This window comes from Glycine soja, chromosome 7 (genome assembly GCF_004193775.1).
Source record: "Glycine soja cultivar W05 chromosome 7, ASM419377v2, whole genome shotgun sequence".
Classification (NCBI taxonomy): domain Eukaryota; kingdom Viridiplantae; phylum Streptophyta; class Magnoliopsida; order Fabales; family Fabaceae; genus Glycine; species Glycine soja.
In genome coordinates, this window is record NC_041008.1 from 40,255,541 (window position 1) to 40,276,747 (window position 21,207).

At 35.1% G+C, this 21,207-nt stretch overlaps 2 protein-coding genes across 2 annotated transcripts; one reads left to right on the forward strand and one right to left on the reverse strand.

Moving 5' to 3' along the window:
- The first annotated feature begins 9,194 nt into the window (after positions 1–9,194).
- On the forward strand, positions 9,195–14,204 carry LOC114419665 (CDPK-related kinase 5-like). The gene is made up of 11 exons (XM_028385407.1): positions 9,195–10,131; positions 10,335–10,465; positions 10,705–10,746; positions 10,852–10,960; positions 11,702–11,780; positions 11,871–12,167; positions 12,257–12,369; positions 12,931–13,038; positions 13,120–13,182; positions 13,273–13,440; positions 13,721–14,204. The coding sequence occupies exons 1-11, from the start codon at positions 9,586–9,588 to the stop codon at positions 13,859–13,861; spliced, it is 1,797 nt and encodes a 598-aa protein (XP_028241208.1). The 5' UTR covers positions 9,195–9,585; the 3' UTR covers positions 13,862–14,204.
- A 1,422-nt stretch (positions 14,205–15,626) lies between these two features.
- LOC114419666 (protein ALP1-like) lies at positions 15,627–17,250 on the reverse strand. The gene has a single exon (XM_028385408.1). The coding sequence runs from the start codon at positions 17,181–17,183 to the stop codon at positions 15,927–15,929; it is 1,257 nt and encodes a 418-aa protein (XP_028241209.1). The 5' UTR covers positions 17,184–17,250; the 3' UTR covers positions 15,627–15,926.
- Positions 17,251–21,207: the final 3,957 nt, after the last annotated feature.

The window sequence follows — 21,207 nt, forward strand, 5'->3', positions numbered from 1 at the left end:
AGTTAAGCTTCTTAGTTGTAATTAATTGTTAGTTAGTTATAGTGAATTAATTGGATTTTAGTTTTATAAATACACGTAAGTAATAACACTCTGTGTGAGAAAAGCTTCTATCAATTCAAATCAAACACCTTTCTGAGTTCTAAATCTTTTTTTCTCTTTGTCAAGCTTTCTTCAATTCATCATTATGAATCAATTCAATTACGAAATGATATAAGAGAAGAGCTCTACTCTTTTACTCTAATTACTTTCTTCCTTTCTTTTACAATTTTTCCTGGCTCTTCGATCTAAGCTTCAGAGTCTTTGATTCATAAGCAACGACACCAATCAATCCCTAAATGTTCAATGTTCATAGTCTGTTATCTGCATCCAAGTGAAAGTCCAACTATTACTCTCGTTTCACGAGTCTTGGATCCAACAAATTACAATTCATGGAGCAGATCAATGTTTACTGCTTTGAGTGCAAAGAATAAAGTTGAGTTCGTTGATGGAACCATTACACGCACAACCCCCTTGATATCTAATCATTTTTATATGATGCTTGGAAGAGATGCAATGATGAAACCCTAATTTGTGGATAAACTTTTCAGCATCAACAAACTAGGGAACCTATTTAGGACTCTCTGAAATTAGGAAAAAATAAAAAGGAAAAAACGGAATTAGAAAAGGAGAAGAAAAAAACGTCACAATCTTGAAAGATTGATAAGTTGAGGATGATTCCCCACAAAGAATACATTTTTTTAATAAGAACCTAAGGTTTCACTCAAGAACCAAGAGAGACACTCTCCTAACTATGTCTAATATGAAATTTCATCCAAAAACTGCCAACAAAGTGTTTAAGAAGTCTATTTATACTCCTACTAATAATCCTAAATTAAACCCAAGGCCCAATAACTAATCTAATAATTAAAAGATTTGAAAATAACAATAAAAGGTCGTGGCAGCCTATTACAAGTCCGAAATAGGCCCAAAATACAATTAAAAAATGAAAATAAATCTTATTCTAAAAGTTGGTTATAATTTATGAGTTTCGCTTTCCTCCATGATAGATTACATATCATGAAACAATTTTATTTTGATATTTTCAATGGTAAATCATTTGTAAGTGAAAATTGTTTATTCACAACCTCAGTATGTTGATTCATCCACCACATTACCTTTTCTCTATCACAATTGATGATTTATCTACTGAAATTGCTTGTCAAAATAACATCCACCACCTTGAACCAGATGTATCTACCCAAGACCAACCTACCTCTCCTTCTTCACCACATTCTACCTCTCCCTCTCCACATTCCCCTTTGCCTCCTAACATTCCTCTTCGTCGCTCTCCACAACAATCTCGAAGACAAGCAAAGTTCAATGATTTTCACTCAACATTCACTAAGGCATTTAAACATCAGGTATTTGCTATCCCTTCTCCTTAATCATTTCTTATAATAAACTTGCTCCATCATATCATAGTTTTGTCATGTCCATTTCCTCCACTGTTGAACCTAAATCCTACATTGAGGCCCTTAAACATGATTGTTCGATAAAGGCTATGCAAGAAGAAATCAATGCTTTACAAATGAATCATACATGGATTTTCACTGATCTCCCTTCTCACAAAAATGCTATTGGTTGTCGTTGGGTTTATAAGATTAAACATAAAGCTGATGGATCAATTGAATGTTACAAGGCATGTTTGGTGGCAAAGGGCTACACTCAAATGGAAGGAATCAACTACATAGACACCTTTTCACTAGTGGCTAAAATCACAATTGTTCGATTACTGCTTGCACTAGCTGTTATGAACAATTGGTATCTTAAGCAACTCGATATCAAGAATGTTTTTTCTACATGGTGATCTTAATGAAGAGATCTATATGATGCTTCCACCAAGTCTCTCTGCTTCTAAGACCAAGTTTATTGTTTACAACGATCATTGTATGATTTAAAATAAGCCAATCAGCAATGGTATGCCTGCCTATCCTTTTTCCTCATTCCCATGGTTATACTCAATCCCCTTATGATCATTCTTTGTTCTTAAAGTTTGCTCTTAGTCTTCTATCACAATACTCTTAGTCTATGTTGGTGACATAGTACTTATTGGCAATGATATTACTAAAAAGTTTACATCAGTGAAGAACTTGACAAAGCTTTTAAAATTAAGGATCTTGGTGATTTGAAAATTTTCCTTGGTTTCTAAGTTGCAAGAAGTAAAGTTGGTATTAACATTTCTCAATGCAAATATGCACGTAAGCTATTATATAATGCTGGTTTATTGGGTTCTTGCCCTGTTAGTACTCCAATAGATTACAACACTAGAATTCATCACAATTCAAGATTACATTTGCCTGATCCTTCATCATATAGATGCCTAATTGGTAGATTGATCTATTTGACCAATACTCAGTCTGATATTACATATGTTGTACAACATGTTAGTCAATTTATTTATACTCCCACTACTGCACATCAGCAGGTAGTAGCTTGTATCCTTCGTTACATTAAGGGTGCTCCTAGTTTCGATCTCTTCTAACCAGCAAATAATACTGCTCAACTCAAAGCCTTTAGCGACTTTGATTGGGCTAGCTACATAGAGACTAGACATTCCATCATTGGATTTTTTATTTATCTTGGTTCTTGTCTTATTTCCTTGAGATCTAAGAAACAAGAAACTGATTCTCATAGTTATTTAGAAGCAGAATATCATGCTTTGGCCAACACCACTTATGAATTACAATGGTTCACTTACTTATTGGAAGTATTTTTACATTCCTTTTATTTGACTTGCACATTTATATTGTGATAGTCGTTTTGCTTTGCACATTTTTGTCAATCCTGTGTTTCATAAACGTACGAAACATTCAAATTGACTACCACATTGTTTGTGAGTGTTTATTGTTTGGCAAGCGCACCAATTTGTACAAGTAGTAAAGTAAAACGAAGGTCTGTGTATCGAGTCCATAGGGACTTTGTTTGTACTTAGGTAGGTGTATATCCAATCCTTAAGCAATTAATGAATTGACTTTAAATAGTTGTGAAAAGAACAATAAAGATAACTTGGCACAAATTAATTAAGAAAAACAAACATAAATTTAAATTAATTAATTAAAATAAATAAGAGAAGAAAAACAAACACTAGGAGTAGTGAAGCGGAAGTTGATTCAAAATATGAAGATGTTGGGGGCCTAACCTACTAGAACTACTCCTGATGTAATGTTAAAGATTTTTCTCTATTTAATCTTATTCAAATTATCACATGCATCTACTCATATACTCTAACCATGATCTCCCATGTGAAAAAGCCTAATTCATCTATTTTCTCTCCTAAATTCCTTTAAGAGGTAAAACAGTTAAATTGCATTAATAACAAAGATGTATAATAGGCTAAATAAAATCATTCTATCCTTAGATATGGATTATTTAGATGCTATTTTCTAGTTCTTTTAGAGATAAATATTTCTCAATATTACCCCTAAAACTTACCATGAATATGGGAAATCAAGCCACAATCAATAAAATTAAGCATAGAAGAGAGATAATGAGCGAAAGTCTTCAAATCTTCAACTTTTCTTTCAAGCTTTCTTTTGTATTTCTGCAACAAATAAAACATCAAAACATTATAAATTCACCCGTTTAAACACCTACTGGACAACAACTTAGATGATGCCAAAATTTTAATTATTCACACAAAAAGGAACAATAAAAAAGGGAAAATTTAACAATTTTTATATGACTTAATCACAAAATATACCTATGCACGACAGTTATCAGTGAGAAACTTCATTTTGGTCACTTGAAGTTGTTACCTATCTCTTCTCATTAACTTGCTGATATGTATACTAAAGCCCTTCCTCTTGGTGCTTTCTAGTCTTTTCATTCCAAGCTAGAAATATCTAATATCCATTCCTCAGCAGCTTGCAAGGGAATGTTGGCAGAATAATCATTTTCAGGTTTTCAGTTAGAGGGTTATTTAAGCTTGTTAGTTGTAATCAACCGTTAGTTAGTTATAGTTAGTTGCAGTTAGTTACTTATATTTTAGTTCTACAAATACATGCAAGTAAAGCTTCTATCAATTCAGATCAAACACCTTTGTGAGTTCTAAATCTCTTTTCCTCTTTGTCAAGCTTTCTTCAATTCGTCATTATGAATCAATTCAATTTCGTTAACAATCCATTCCCCGCAACAATATGCTTTTGCCTTCTTATATTCCTCTTCCAACCAACAACGTTTATGACTCCTAATTTTTCAATGTTGTTAATAAATAAATGCAAATTCCTAAATGACGTTTGCACACCTCTTCGATCTTCGTGATCATCAATACTGATTACAGATAACGAGGAAACACGACAACAACTCTCCTTTGTCTTTTGAAGCTCCTTCTCATTTTCTTTTTCTCACCAATCTCAAATCTGCGCCAAACCCATTTTCAGTTTTTCAATTGCTACATCTTCACCAATGGATTTAGTAAGAAGAAAATGGTGGCAACTCTTTCTGAGATGGCATATGGGTTCAACCAAATAATACCTCCGGCGCAACGCTGTGGAGATGGAAGAGAATCCGATGCTCATCATCTCCGTGGAAAAACAACACTCAATCAAATAACAGAGGCCATAGGAAGGAGCCTATTTTCTGTCATAATGCTTGAGGACAATGATGAAGCCAACATCCTTCTTCGCCTAAGCATATGAAGAGCTATGGAACATGGTCGGTTCCCAGATTCTCGCGGTCGTGAAATCAGTCTCAGAATGTCATTTTTCCTCACTGCTAATTGGTTACTAGAGGACCTCAGGTACCACTCCAATTGGGACCTTTCAACTCTTAAAATTCTAATCTCCATTCATGAATCTATTTCAACCCATAAATAAAAGTTCAACTTATACCTTTCTGTTTTAATTTCAGTTGATATCTATCTCTGTGTGTCATGAACATGGCTTTTTTTGGCATGGAATTAGCTGGAAATTTGATGAATTAGAGGATCACTGAACATTTTGAATATAATGTCACTAGCGACAACTTAAAGAACATAATTATATTGTATAAAATGCTCATTATTTATATGGTTGAACTTTGGAAACAATTTGTCCAAATTTTCATTGTATAAGAACTAAGAGAAAATGGGGATTTACTAACATTTGCTGGATCGATCTTTTTATTTTCTGCACTAAATTGTGTTTTCAAGAGGCACCTAATCCAAATTGACTCCATGATAGCAATCTAAAAATAACATGTAAGTTTTTTCTTTTGAATCTTTGCTTTTTGTACCCAATACAATTTTAAATGTGGTGTACTTTCAAGAGATGATCAACTCTGTAGGGGAACGTCTATCCTCTCCCTCTATTGAATGCATCTTGCAAATGATGTTCTATTATCTTCTTTTTTTGTCCATGGTAGTCTCTCTCTCTCTTTGATTCTTTTTTATTTGCTATTTTTATTAGAGTGAAGAAGGCAGGTTGCAACATGAAAATGCGAAAAGGTCAGTAGACAAAATCTATTTGTTATAATTTGATCAAGTTTTTATTTAATTTTCTGCCTAGGCACTAATGGTTTTGTTGGTGTGTTTCCATATTTTTTATGGTTTAAATTATTATTATATTGTTTCTTAATATGTCTTTTTCCATAATTTAATTAAGCTTTCCATTATCATATGTTTACATTTTGTGGTTTGGATATAAGATGGACAGATTGATATTTTGTATAAGAAGTTTTGCTTTCATTATCAAGCAGAACTTTTGTATCATGTCAAGGTTGCTTGGATTTTAACTTTTGATGATAAGAAAGAATGTTGTTCCAATCAACATTAATGTGATGATTATTGTCTTGAAATCAATAATTTCACTGTTAGGAGATGAAGAAGACAAAGCATATAATTTCTCAGCAGAGAAGATTCTAAAGTGAAAGTTGTTTACTTCTTCCACCACTTCATTCCTTTTTCTCTATATTTTGTCAACATGTGGGGGAAATAAAGAAGACAATTTGTGCAAATCAAGAAGCAATGCCAAGAGGTTTTTTTGAGTATAGAATTAATTTAGATTAGTTTCCTGAATGTTCTTTTCGGTTATAGGAGGATTGTTTTTTTTTTTTTTTTTCCACTGCTATATCTTTTGTAAAACTTACCTGTCTTAACGGGTTCTCTCTGTCATGTTATTTTAACCCACTTTCTCATTTTGTTGTTATCTAAATGTTGTTCAATTCCTGTTACCCTAAAATCTTCTTAAATTATTATGCATTACAAGTTGGGAATCAACTCTTTGTTTTTTTTATAATACAAGCAATTTTTATTCAATGTATGATTATTTTTAACAATCAGCTAATTTATATATGATTAAATAATATAGCTATATTTTGTTACATGTAACTCATGAGATTATCCTACAGTATTTTTCATGTTATATTTGACTATTTTATGTTACATATATTATGATTAAAATTTCATGTTGATATTATTATAACATAATTCTATCATCTTTTAAAATGTTATAAAAATAAATAAATAAACTAAAATTAAATCAAATTATTTGTTAAAAAAATGTAAAATTCCGCAGGTAAACCAACTAGTTAGTTATAAGGTCAAATAAGTTTTTTAACTACTAAAAAAAGTTATAAATTAATGAAATATTTTGTAAGCCATTTAATAAACTAGCTTCAACTATCAAATAATTTTTCAGTTTTCTACTATTTTTATCAAACACATAGTCTAAATATAAACACCTCTCTTAATTAAATATTGCTAATATCTTACTCATTGCTTTTAAAATAATAAATATGTTAACTAACTATTAACTTGTATTTTGTGAAGTTAAATATTTTTCAATCCAACCATATCATCAAGACCAATTCAACTCTATTATTTGGTACAGACATATTTTTTTGGTACAGAACTCAACTCTATTTAATGGTTGGTTTGATATTTAATATTGTTTAACAATAGAATTCCGAAGAAGCAATAAGAATCTATTTCAACATCATTAAATAATATTTGACAATTTTTTATATATTTTATTTTAAGAGCAAGTCTACAATCCAACCCAACTCACAAGACAATTCAACCTGTGTGTATATTGTTGGGTTGATTGTTGATATATGATAGTCTATGTTTATCAATAGAATTCCGATAGAGGCAAAATACGAATCTATCATCGATCATTAAATAATATTTGACAATTTAAAAAAAATAAAAAAAAATCGAATAATAAAGTTAATTTTGAGAAAGATAACAATTTTTTTTATTTTGAATTAAAATTAAATATATTTTTAGTCTCCATAATTAGGACAATATTAAGAATTAAGTTAAGAAAATAAATTGTCTTTTTTATTCTTTCATTTATAATAATATATCATATGTTATTCTTAAGAAAATGACTTTTTGTAAAAGAATAAAAATCAAATCTAGTACATTTATATAATGAGAGATGAAAATGAAATGATTTATTTTTTAGAAACTAAAAACGAACATTATCCTATTTACAAAACTAAAAATATTTTTTTTTTATTGATAAGAAGTTATTTTGTCGTAGAAATCGTCAAATTTATTTATACTAACACTTTAACTTTTATATAAAAAAATTACTTTCAAAATATCATTCTCATATATAAATAAATTTTTTAAATACATTTCTTTCATAAATAGTTCTATTAAAATATAAAACATAAGTTAAAATCAGTCAGTTCATATAGTGACAACCCATTGAACACTAATAGTATCCATGCTCAAAAATTGATAGCACATTACTCTTTAAAATGACCAAATGAAGGATACAAGGGGATTGCTTATTAATTACTCTCTGTAATTTGTTGAGAAGAACAATTGGCCCTGCACATGGGTTGAGAACCTCCAAGTCGTGTTGGTCAGGGAAATTTATAAAATTGTCTTACGTGCATTGTTAAATCGATCATTTTGCATGTGAAGAACAAATCATATGGTACCCGCAAATCAAGTTACTTCCATGTACCGGATCCGTATCTGAGTCCCAAGATAAGAACAGATCTTAGACACTATTTGATCATATAAAATATTATTAAATTGAAGTTGGCTCTTCCAAAGAAGCCAAATTCAATAAAATTATATATTATTACATATTTAAATTTGCATTCAATTTCTGTATTAGCCAAATGTATACATGAGCTGTATTGCTCAAGCATAGATATGACATAGGTGAGGGTTTTTTTTTACAGCATATTTTCTTTCCCTCTCTTTATTGGTTTATAAGTAAAAAAAAAATGATTTTCAGAAAGTGATACGTGTCATTTCTGTGTTTCTTATTCATGTACAAGTTGAATTTATATTTATATAATCTAACAAAACAGATGGGAAGGGAATAGAACATTTGACTTGATATCTAGTTTAAGCCAAACAAAGAGGGAAGAAGCACGTCCAAACTATTATAATAAGTGGTTAATGAAATCAAGAATATATTAAAGCTCTTAAATTGGACTTTACTTCAACCGAATAATAACAAGTGGTACCAAGGAAGGAAATGAATAAATAAAGTATTTTTAATTTTAGTCAAATATATATACATGCATAATGAAAAAAGGTAGGAAATTGAAAATTTTCTCTCTTATCTAATTGTTTATATTTCACTCTCTTATTCCCTTAATCATTCAATCAAACCTACACATATTTATTTAGCGATAAATAGTGCTTTTCTGATTTGTTCATCAGTTTTTGCAGTCCTGGCCTCATTCATTATTGTCATCAAACCTACACATATTTATTTAGCGACAAATAGTGCTTTTTAGATTTATTCATCAGTTTTTGCAGTCCTGGCCTCATTCATTATGACAATAACAATTAACTAACATGATATATGGTTAACAAATAACTTGCTCCTTTAGTTCCTTATATATATATATATGTTATCAGGGTTTGATATCTTTAATTTGCATATATAAAAAAATATTTGGTTAAATATGTTATCTCGTTAAGTGAATAACATCTCAAGACATATATTATCTTTAATTCTCGATTGAAAAATATGAGTTCGTCCAAAAAAAATAAGTATTTTTAAAATTTAATGTCTATACATTAATGTAAAATAAATAATTTTACGCTGTTATACATTAGATACGATATAAAATTTTATACAAAAATCAACGTATAACTCGTTTTCTTAATTTTTATTGAAAAAAAATATATTTCTTTTTGAAATAATGGTATTTTTTTTCTCTTTGTAGGGCAATGTTGGTGATCAGTCAAAAGGGGGAACAATATGTAGCCAAACCTGTGGCAACAAACAATACAACCCCCCTTTGCCATCTTCCCACCTAAACCTCACTGTTCTCATTATCATCCTCTTCCTCCTAAATTCAATTTCAGAACCCTTCCTCTTCCTTTCTTCACTTCCCAATTCAATGAACACCCAAAACCCAATACTCACGTGCTTGCCACGTGTCCCTTGAAATTACCCTTTTTCCTTCATCTGATTCCTCTACTCACCCACAAATCCACTTCCCCCCCCCCCCCCCCCAAGCTTCTACCCTCTTTAAAAAGCTATTCAAAGTTCGAATCTTTATCAGAAAACAACAAGACCCAGAATTTTTTTTCCCGCAATGTTGTGACCAATGATTGAGTAGCGAAGATTCTGTGATCGTTCAGCAATGGGGGTTTGCACTTCGAAGCCGCAGAAGCCGAGCCCTTACGCGCTTCGCGAAGCCGAAGCCGAAGCCGACCCTTCGCAAATCCCGAAAACCCCACTCAGCCCCGCCGCCGCCGACACCCCTCGCCGGAAAGATGACGCCATCACCGGAAAACGGTCGCCGTTCTACCCGTTCTACAGCCCGAGCCCGGCTCGCTTCCTGAAGAAGTCTCCGGCACCGGCGGGAGGGAGCCGGAGCGCGAGCTCCACGCCGAGGAGGTTTTTCCGGCGGCCGTTCCCACCTCCGTCGCCGGCGAAGCACATAAGGGCGGTGCTGGCTCGGCGGCAGGGCAAGAAGGCGTCGGCTACGGCGGCGATACCGGAGGAGGGGGAGGAGGGTGCGGCGGATTTGGATAAGAGATTTGGGTTCTCCAAGGAGTTCACTAGTAGGTTGGAGGTTGGTGAAGAAGTGGGTCGAGGGCATTTTGGGTATACGTGTTCTGCTAAGTTCAAGAAGGGTGAGCTCAAGGGTCAACAAGTAGCTGTTAAGGTCATACCAAAAGCAAAGGTTAATAACTTTCAGTCTTCAATTCTTAATTTTAATCATATCAAAGGTTAACACTTTTGATGCATCACTTGTTACACTTGGCAGTGCTGCATTAGTCCTTGAGTTCCCACTCATTTTGCTTGACAAAACTTAAGGATTTATGTTGTTTTGGTGATTTGTGCGTATAAAGATTATGTTTTGATCTTCACCCTTTTTGTTGCCAGATGACAACAGCAATTGCTATTGAAGATGTGAGAAGGGAGGTGAAAATACTGCGAGCTTTGAATGGACACAGCAATCTGATACAGTTCTATGATGCATTTGAAGACCAAGATAATGTCTACATTGTTATGGAGTAAGTTTGGGATATTTGTTTCCTCCTCAAAAAGCATATTGTAGCAGTAGTGCTTTCTGGCCATCCTAGTAAAGTTTTATATTAACTTTTTTTTTTTTAAAATATCATATCGTAACTATAGATAATACAACCGTTTTAGTGACACCAGCACTATTTGTGAGGTTATAATTTTTTGTTGATAGAATGCCCATTGCTTATTGAATTTTTTTGTAATTAGCTGGATGCTATTGACGTTTCAGGTTATGTGAAGGGGGGGAGCTCTTAGATATGATATTATCAAGGTATTCTTAAAATACCAGCTTTACCTTTTCTAATAACAAAAAAAAAAATGACCTTTGGAATTGCACCTTGCCACTAACTAACTATATGGTTGATTTCTTCTTTAGAGGAGGGAAATACTCAGAAGATGATGCAAAGGCTGTCATGGTACAGATACTAAATGTTGTTGCATTTTGTCATCTACAGGGTGTGGTACACCGAGATCTTAAGCCGGAGGTGAGCACATTTGTATTCATTTCTTTCATATGGTTAAAGCCTCTGAATCTGCTATATTTTCAAAGATTCATCTTAATACCCTGGGTAGGTATGGAAATTCTAAGTGGGGTATGGATGGGTTACTTATTTAAGTGTCTTAATTTTACACCCCCTCCCAAAAGAAATCCCTCTCTTTTCATTATTCTTGTGTGGCAGGGACTTGGTGCTGACTTTAGAGTTGGATTAAGACTAAGTATTAGGTCACTTTTATTTTTACTTTTTTGGCTGGCAAAGGTTTGATAAAGCTTGCTAACTTTTTTAAGGAGTCCTAGCTAGACTGGATTTTGGAATATCTAGATAGCCTTTAATTTAGTCTTTTCTGTTTTTAACGGGTTTGTTTGATTTTTCTTTTCCTTGTTGGTTTCAAACATCATTCAGTTGCAGTATATAGGTCAATATAAGCCATGAATATATGACCTAACTTTTTGTGTTTTCATTGTTCACCAGTCACTTGGGCACGAGCTCAAGCATTAAACTAGCTTACTCAACATAGGTTTTAGTATTTAAAAAACAAAGTATATTACAGCAAAATAAATTCCATGAAGAAATTGTTTTCCCATATAAACCCCTTTGTTTGTATAATATGAATGGATAACTAATTTATTTAAGATTTCAAGGTTAAATTGACTCATTGGTTATGAATTTTCATTTGGATACCATTACATATTTGTCTTAATTCTAACCCCCTTACCATTTCTTCAGAATTTTTTGTATGCTAAAAAGGATGAAAGTTCTGAGTTGAAAGCTATAGACTTTGGGTTATCAGATTTTGTCAGACCAGGTCTTCCTTCACAAGTCCTTACTTGGTAGTACTATCCTTTGCCTCATGAGAGTTTGGCAATGTTCTTATTTCTTGTATCACATCTTACAGATGAAAGGCTTAATGATATTGTTGGAAGTGCATATTATGTGGCCCCTGAAGTTCTCCATAGATCTTATAGCACAGAGGCTGATGTGTGGAGTATAGGTGTGATAGCATATATTCTATTATGTGGCAGTCGTCCATTTTGGGCTCGAACAGAGTCTGGTATTTTTAGGGCAGTTTTGAAAGCTGATCCAAGCTTTGATGAAACACCGTGGCCATCTTTATCTTTAGAAGCTAAAGATTTTGTCAAACGCTTATTGAATAAGGATCCACGGAAGCGAATATCTGCTGCTCAGGCTCTAAGTAAGTTATTTTTGTTGCCACTATCATCAATTTCAATGACATCTAGTTAGACATTTTTCAAGTTGTCAGCAATAATCTTTTGCTTGCAGGTCATCCTTGGATACGAAATTACAATAATGTAAAAGTTCCACTTGATATTTTAATATTTAAGTTGATGAAGACATATATGAGATCATCATCCTTACGCAAGGCTGCCTTAAGGGTGCGTATTTTATTTGTTGAAAGGAAAGTTCAATCAATTTTCTGTGGCTGCTATGCTTCCTGTGGGAATGAAGTATTTCAATTTCATTCCATCCCTCATTTTTGAAATGGATATATAATCTTCTGACCAAGGCTGCCTTAAGGGTGCGTATTTTATTTGTTGAAAGGAAAGTTCAATCAATTTTCTGTGGCTGCTATGCTTCCTGTGGGAATGAAGTATTTCAATTTCATTCCAACTCTCATTTTTGAAATGGATATATAATCTTCTGACCACTAGTATTTCAATTTATTTCTCTCCATTAATCTTGTGAGATTTGATTCCTTTAAAAATATTGGTATCCTAAGTCCTAGCAAACAGTGGTATACTTGAAGCTGTGTTGTATATTTCTAATTTTCAGCTAACAATGAGGAGGTATGAAACTAACTTATGTGTATGCATTCTGCAATTGAATTGAAAGTTCTGACACCAGTCTATTCACACTAGAATGTAGTTCATAATCAAAATTACCTCTTTCTTTAGTTTTAATTGTACTAGTTAATTTTATTTGTCTCTTTTTGGCAGGCCTTGTCAAAAACATTGACTGCAGATGAACTCTATTATCTGAGGGAGCAATTTGCACTGCTAGAACCAAGCAAAAATGGCAGCATATCTTTAGAGAATGTTAACAAGGTTAGTTATCACATCAACATGTATGAAATTAATCTTTTTGTTAAATTCCACAAGTTTTGCTCATTCATATTTTCTGGGCAGGCCTTGATGAAATATGCAACAGATGCCATGAAAGAGTCTCGCATCCTTGACTTCCTTTCATCGGTAATATTACCTTGTTCTGTGTATGTAGATATCCCTTAATTTGACTTTTTTCTGTCTCATATGTTCCTTATATTGCTCTTTTTGCGACAGCTGAACTCGTTACAATATAGAAGGATGGATTTTGAAGAATTTTGTGCAGCTGCATTGAGTGTGCATCAACTTGAAGCTCTTGATCGTTGGGAACAACATGCCCGCTGTGCATATGAACTTTTTGATAAAGACGGAAACAGGGCTATTGTCATTGAAGAGCTTGTTTCAGTAAGTTAACATAAATAATTGAGTATCTGCATCTAATAGCATCTCTTGCATAATTTAATGCATATACACTTTGTTGGTTTCTGCCACTTATATATACATCTAAAGAATCTGCAACTCATTACTACTGGATCTGTCAAGAATATACTTATATACTGATTTGACTCTCTAATCTTATATACATATATATGAGCATGTGTAAATTACTCTTTGTTCAAAATGTTCAAGAATCAAGAGTATATATGGCTAATCACCATCATATTTCTTCAAAATGTTGTTTTAGGAACTTGGACTTGGTCCCTCTATTCCTGTTCATGTTGTTCTTCATGATTGGATACGCCACACGGATGGGAAGTTAAGCTTTCTTGGGTTTGTCAAATTATTACACGGTGTATCTAGCCGAAGCCTTGCAAAGGTTCAATGAAACTTAAAGCAAAAGCCCTATGGATATGCTGAATTCCTCTGCCTTATGTGGCTCGACCTTAGTTGAAGAACTAATTATCGTTGTCTCGTTGCTATCTAAAATCCCTTGCTAGCACACCCATTTAAAGTACAGGTTCATAATGAAATGCAACTGATTCTTTTGAAGGGAGTGCAAATTGTAAAATAGTCTACAGATCTGGTTTAAGAATTAATATATGAATTGTAGATTTAGATTAACTTTGTCTTGATGGGGGGTAATAATTTCCTGTCACCTGTATTAATGAATACTTTTGTACACACGGTACATTTGTGAGTCTTAAAATTTTACTCTTATTTTTGTTGGATTTTGTGTGTATGTTACACATTCTTTGAATCAATTACTTTTCCTCGTACCATGATTTGGTGTGATTGTTGGCTGTTTAAGAAATTAAAAATTAGTGGAAGCTGTGGAACGATTCCAATTGTTTGGAAAGTGTAAAAAATGTCCACCATGACACACATTACAATAAGCTCACTCTCAATAGTAGCCGAGTCAATCGTGTCGTATCTTTCAATTCTAGTTCAATTTTCAATATTTTGCTTTGGTATATGTTCATTTCCATTATATACTCATGGACAAGCATCTAGTTACTGCATTTCCGTAGTTGGCCTCTTCCAGGAAACAGGAATTGGTGGTATTCAGTTCATGACGATTCTAAAAGGTGAACATTGAAAAAAATTATGGTAAAGTGCAGAGTGAACGGAACGTGCATGCACTATCTAAGTAGATTGCAGAATTTGGATTCATTCTTGTCATTTGTTAAAAAAGTTATGTTACGATGATACCATAATAAATAATTATTGATTGTATTTTAGTTGTTTTCATAACTTTTTATTATAATATAATATATATCATGTAATTAGCAGCTCGAGCTGATGTGAATCTACGGAATACATGCTCGGAAAAACTCATTAATTATAAGTAGTTTCATTACTCTTTTCTTAACATCTACGGTTTCCAACAGTTTGTGTTGCGTTTTAAAAAAAAAAAAAAAAAAACAGTTTCTGTTGTCTTCGTTTGGAACTATCTTTTTCCTTTTAGATTGCCCTTAGGTGCCTGCTTGTAGAGTCCATTAGCTTGTTTTGTTGCTATCACGGTCGTGATGATTTTTCACATCTGAATGAAAGTTACAGCTTCTAGCTTTTGCCTCAATTGTTGATTTGATGTGATTTTTCCCCTTCCTCAACGCAGGGTATCTCAGTGTGATGTCTGATATCTTACTGATAGAAAGGATGCCAGCAACAATATGTGAACCATACTATATAGACCAAAAAAGATCACCTAATTACCTTGCAACACGAACAAACGCCTCTATTTTCCATATATTGTCATTCATTTCAAGTGATATGCAGCTAGACTGATGCGGACAACATATTGACATTACATTAGATCAGCTTAACATCGAAGCAGCAGTCTAATGAATTTCATTAAAGACACTGCAGATTAAGCACCAAACAAACACAATCAAACCATGCACTTGGCCTCATTTTTTTTGTTGCACATGTGATTGTGGAGTATCCCAATCGACCAATGAAATTTTTAAACTCCTCTAAGGAATCTGCTAGCACTCATAGGTGGATTGTCCCCTCCCAACAATGATTTCTCCATACGCACCCTTGACCTAATATGACTATTTGCAATATGATATTTCAGTAAAGTGATTTAACTTCCAAGAAGAGAAAGGGTGTAAAACACAACCAATTGGGGAGAGTAAGAAGGCATGGCATTGGTTTGAAACACTTCATTTCATATATCATACGAATAAAAAACAATGTTAGTAGTCCACTCCTCCACATTCACATTCACGAGACTAGAGCTATGCCATTACAGTTAGACACCACCAACAATCTTATCATGGAGTAATCTACTTCTACACCTGGTTACTAACGACAAGAAGCGCAGAAATTAAAATCATAAAAACACACTATGAGGTTGAGGTTGCTGTGTTTGATTGAACCCTCCTTCCTCTTGGCGGCGAGGCAGTTATAGTAAAGCAAGTAACTATCCAAATCCAACAACTAAACAACTATCTTGAGGAAAGCTTCTGGTGCAAGTCATCAGCTAGGGCTTGCCTCAAGTTTTCCCCAAAGTAATAAAACGATTTCTCGCTGTCCATGACTCTCGGCGGAGGTCCACTTTCATCAGGTTCCTTCCACAGCTCTGGTTCGGGTTCCCTCGCAATCTGGCAGAGATTATGCAACACGCAGCAAGCAACGATGGTTTGCGGCGCGTGGTGAACACCGGTGTTCAAATCCTGTAGAATCTTCCACCTTCCCTTGAGAAGGGCAATGGCCTCCACAACCACAGACCTTCCCTTCATGAGCATTCCATCGAACAGGTTCTGCGCAGGAGTCCCCATTCCACTAGGCGAGAACGGGGTAAGCAGAAACGGCAATAGAGGGAAGCACCAGTCACCAACGACGTAAGGGCGAACGTGGTGGCCGCGGACGCTGATGACCTTGTCCCACACCACATCGCCGGAGGTGAGGCGGTGGTAGAGGAGGCTATCGCGGAAGTGGGTAGCGTCGTCGGTGCCGCCGGGGGCCTTGACGCAAACATCCCAGAAAATCTTCTTGTGGTCCGACACGACCTGGAGGAGCAAGGAAGGGAAGCCGTAGCGGCAGCGGTAAATGTTAGGGTTAGGGTTAATGCGGAGGTGGACGGGGGTGGTGTCGATGGCGCCGCACATGTTGGGGAGCGAGGTGAGTTCCTCGAAGGCCTGGGTGGTTTCGAGGAGGCGGCGGCGGCCGACGGGGATCTTGATGAACTCAGGGTAGAGCTTGGTGGCGAGGAGGCGGGTGACCATGTTGGTGATCTTGGAGACGAGGTAGGGGTCGAGGGAGTAGCGGGAGGCGAGGGTTTTGGCGGAGAGGCCGTGGGCGAGGCGGGAGAGGACCATGGCGACGGCGTAGTCGGAGGGGAGGGAGAGGTTGGAGAGGGCGATGTGGGGCTTGAGCTTGTCGACGACAGTGGTGAAGACGGGGTAGGAGAGGCCGTAGAGGGAGCGCCAGTGGGCGTCGCGGAGAGGGGCTTCCAGGGACCAGATGTGTTCTGTGGAGAGGGTGCGGAAGGCAGAGACAGAGTAGTCCGAGGAAGGAGAGGGGCGCGTGGAGGCGACGAAGGAGAGGACGGAGGCGATGGTGAAGAAGAGGAGAGGGGCGACGGAGGAGGAGTGGAGGAGGGAGGATGCGCCGTCGGCGTCGGAGAGGAGGGAGCTGGTGGGGTCCAGGGAGTTGTGGAGCTGGAGGAGATTCGAGACCATTACAAGGAACGATTGATCCATTCACCCCTCAAATTCAAACACCGCTTCTTTTCCTATGTGAGGACCGAGGAATTTCAAATTTTTACTTTTCATTTATAGAACCTCTACTCTCTATTATGTACTGTATTTGTTTTAAGATAACGTATATTTTGAAGAAAAAAAATAGTAATGAAAAAAAAAATGATATTTTCATTTATTATAAAATGGGTATCTATTGGTGTATAAGTTTAGGTGTATCCTTTTGGTATCTTGTTTTTTTTTTTTACCAATATTATAGATAAAATTTAAAGGGATGATTAATTTTTTATTCAATATATAGTTTTTTTTCAAAAGAACAATATAATAAAAATAGGATTCACACAATACTATAAGATTTTATAACATTCACGAGTTAAAAAAAATCTATTTAACAAAATAATTAAGTATTACAAGTAGAATTATTCTAACTTAGTGTGCTCCATGATCTCTAATCCTAATAAAGAAAATGTAGATATAGTTTTTTAGTTAAGTAAGATCTAGGTGTAATTATTGTTATCCTAAAAGTAAGTGTAATTATCCTAAAAAAAGTTCTATTGATATATATATATATATAGACACACGTGTGTGAGTTCATCCTTTTGAATTTTGTTTTTTTTTTTTTCTGTTCTCCACCATCATTTACATATGCATGTTTTATTTAATATGTATTTTTTGCTTTTTATCAAAAAGTTTTGACATTTTTGTAAAAGGTTTTTATTTATGAAGAAAATCCCTGAGGCCCAATTATGATAGAGCTAAGGGATATACTAGGTGCACCCAGCAATTTATTGAAAGGTCAATTTTACCCTTCATTTAAAAACATAAAAAGCTTTTTCCCTCTTTCGGAAGCATTCTGTCTTCTCTTCCGCGAAAAAGCTTCCTTCCTCTCTTCTCTCTTCCGCGAAAGCAAGCTTCCTTGGTGGTCTTCTTCTCCGCGAGGCTTCTCCGCCTTCATCTTCTCCGCGAGGCTTCTCCGCCTTCATCTTCTCCGCGAGGCTTCTCTCTTCCATTTGCATTCGAGGTAGGTGGCCTTCTTCTTAGCTTTCCTTTTGTTTTGCACTGTATGTGTAGCATTTAGGGTAGGGTAGATGAACCTTAGGGTAGAGGATGCCGGAAAAAATGGCGGAAGCTTGGTGACGGTGAGCCTTCCGAAAGACCCGTTAGGGGTTCTTTCAGAACTTCCGGAAGATTTCCGGAAGAACAGGTCTTCCGGAAAGCTCTCGGAACACCTCTTTCGGAATGTTTCCAGAAGATGTACTTCTTCCGGAAACATTTCGGAAGAGGGTTCTTCCGGATGACCTTTCAGTGGTTCCGGAAGCACTTTCCGGAAGACCCTTCTTCCAGAATGTTTCCGGAAGAATTCTTCCGGAAGTTTTTTTTTTTTAAAATATTGTTTTTGTTAATTTTTTTAGTTTATTTTTTATATCATTTTAGTTGACTAATTTACTAATTATTTAATTTTAAATTACTTATGTATTATTTTATAAACGAAGTAGTTTATTTGTATAAATAAAGTTGTGTATGTTTCGAAATATTTTTTTTCCATTATTGTTTTATTTGTATATATAATTTTAGTTGTGTATGTTTACTAATTATATATTTTGAAAGTAGTTGTTTTTTTTTGTCTATAAATAAAGTTTTTTATTTTATTATAAATAAAGTTGTTTATTTGATTATAAATGAAGTATTTTTTTTTATAAATGAAGTTGTTTAATTTTTTTTTTAAATTAAGTTGTGGATGTTTAGTAATGAATTATTTTTATATTAGTTGTGTTTTTTTTATAAATGAAGTTGTTTATTTTTTTTTAAAAAAATTAACTTGTGGATGTTTACTAAGTAATTTAGTTGTGTTTTTTTTAGAAATGAAGTTTCTTATTTTTTTTAAATTAAGAGTTGGATGTTTACTAATTAATTTTTTTTTACATTAGTTGTGTTTTTTTTTATAAATGAAGTTGTTTATTTTTTTTAAAAAAATTAACTTGTGGATGTTTACTAAGTAATTTAGTTGTGTTTTTTTTTTAGAAATGAAGTTTCTTTTTTTTTTTTAAATTAAGAGTTGGATGTTTACGAATTAATTTTTTTTTACATTAGTTGTGTTTTTTTTTATAAATGAAGTTGTTTAATTTTTTTTTTTAAATTAAGTTGTGGATGTTTAGTAATGAATTATTTTTATATTAGTTGTGTTTTTTTTTAAATGAAGTTGTTTATTTTTAAAAAAAAAATTAACTTGTGGATGTTTACTAAATAATTTAGTTGTGTTTTTTTTTTTAAAATTAAGTTGTGCATGTTTAGTAATAAATTTTTTTTACATTAGTTGTGTTTTTTTTATAAATGAAATTGTTTAATTTTTTTAAAAAAAATTAGGTTGTGTATGTTTTAAAATAATTTGATTTAATTTAGTCTTATTTGTTTATAAATAAAGTTGTTTTTTTATAAAGAAAATTGTGTATATTTTGATTGAAAAAAATACGTGTTTGACATGATTTACAGATCATGGCCAGAACACGAGGTTTAGGTCGTGCCATAGGTAGAGTTGTAGGCAGAGATAGACCTGCTGACGAGAATGCTGCCGATGTTCCCGAGAGGCGTAGGCCTACTGCCTCAGCCCGTAGGCTACGCGTTCATCAGATGACTACGGAGGGACGTGATATGGCTGAGGACGTCGCTGACATGACTGACGATGTCCCTGAGCAGCCTACGGAGGCACCTGAGATGCGTGCCGACGCACAGGGTGCTGATAGTGGTGAGGGGTCAGATGGTGATCATGTTGCTGAGGGATTCCCTGGTGGTCCACGTGACCCGTCAGTGCTCACATCATTTGCCGAGCATGTTGCACATGCCGTTTGGAGTGGACAGGTATTTTAATTTGTTAATTATTTGTCATTGTTGATTTATTTGTTTATGATTAATTTTTTCTAATAATTGTATAATTTGTACTTCAAATCAGGAACGTCCTGATTTGAAGTTAGTGTCACATGGGAGGAAGGTGACACTGATTGGGAGGCCAGTGCCTGAGATTGAAGGTCTGGTGGCTGCCACAGGATTAAGTCCACTGATAGATTGTTCAGTTATTACTGGCGATCCTGGACTTATATCCGCATTTGTGGAGAGGTGGCACAGTGAGACTAGCACCTTCCACCTTCCTGTAAGAGAGCTGACGATCACATTGGATGATGTGTCGTCCATCCTACATTTACCCATCACTGGCGCCTTGCACAGTTTCCATGCTCTTTCTACGGAGGAGGCCAGATTCTTGCTTACGGAGTTGCTGGAAGTGTCTGCCGAGGAGGCCAGAGCCGAGATAACACTCACACGTGGAGCATATGTACGATTAGGATGGGTTCGTGACATTTATGAGACCAGATGTCAGGCCCAGCGGTGGATTTTCGCAGCTCGCGCTTATCTGCTGCACCTTGTCGGTTGCACTCTTTTTGCTAATAAGAGTGCAACATACGTGCATGTGGTCCACCTTGACGCTTTCCGGGACCTCGCTCATAGTGGTGGTTACGCTTGGGGGGTTGTCGCGCTGGTTCATATGTATGACCAGTTAGATGAGCCTTGTAGGACCACCACCCGACAGCTTGCGGGGTACTTGACGCTACTTCAGGTAAATTTTGTGTTTATTAATATGTTACATTCGATTATGATTTAAACATGTTTTTATGTTATGTTAACCTCAATTATTGTGTAGTGCTAGATCTATGAGCACTTCCCTAGTGTGCACCAGTGCGTGACTGACGATACATACCAGGAGACGTCCCCACGTGCTTCCCGATGGTTGACGTCGAAGGCGCACATGAAGGGAATCACAGGAGCACCCTACAGGGCACGTTGTGATGGTTTGATCGTCACAGATGTGTCCTGGTTGCTGTACACGGAGCATCGGGGGGTTAGGGCGTTTCAGGAGATTTCATGTTTCCAGGGTCAGCTTAGATGGGGTCCTATGGTCGTCACGGTTCGACCGGAGAGGGTGGTACGCCAGTTCGGTTACATCCAGAGCATCCCTCCGCCGCCTATTAGTGCACGA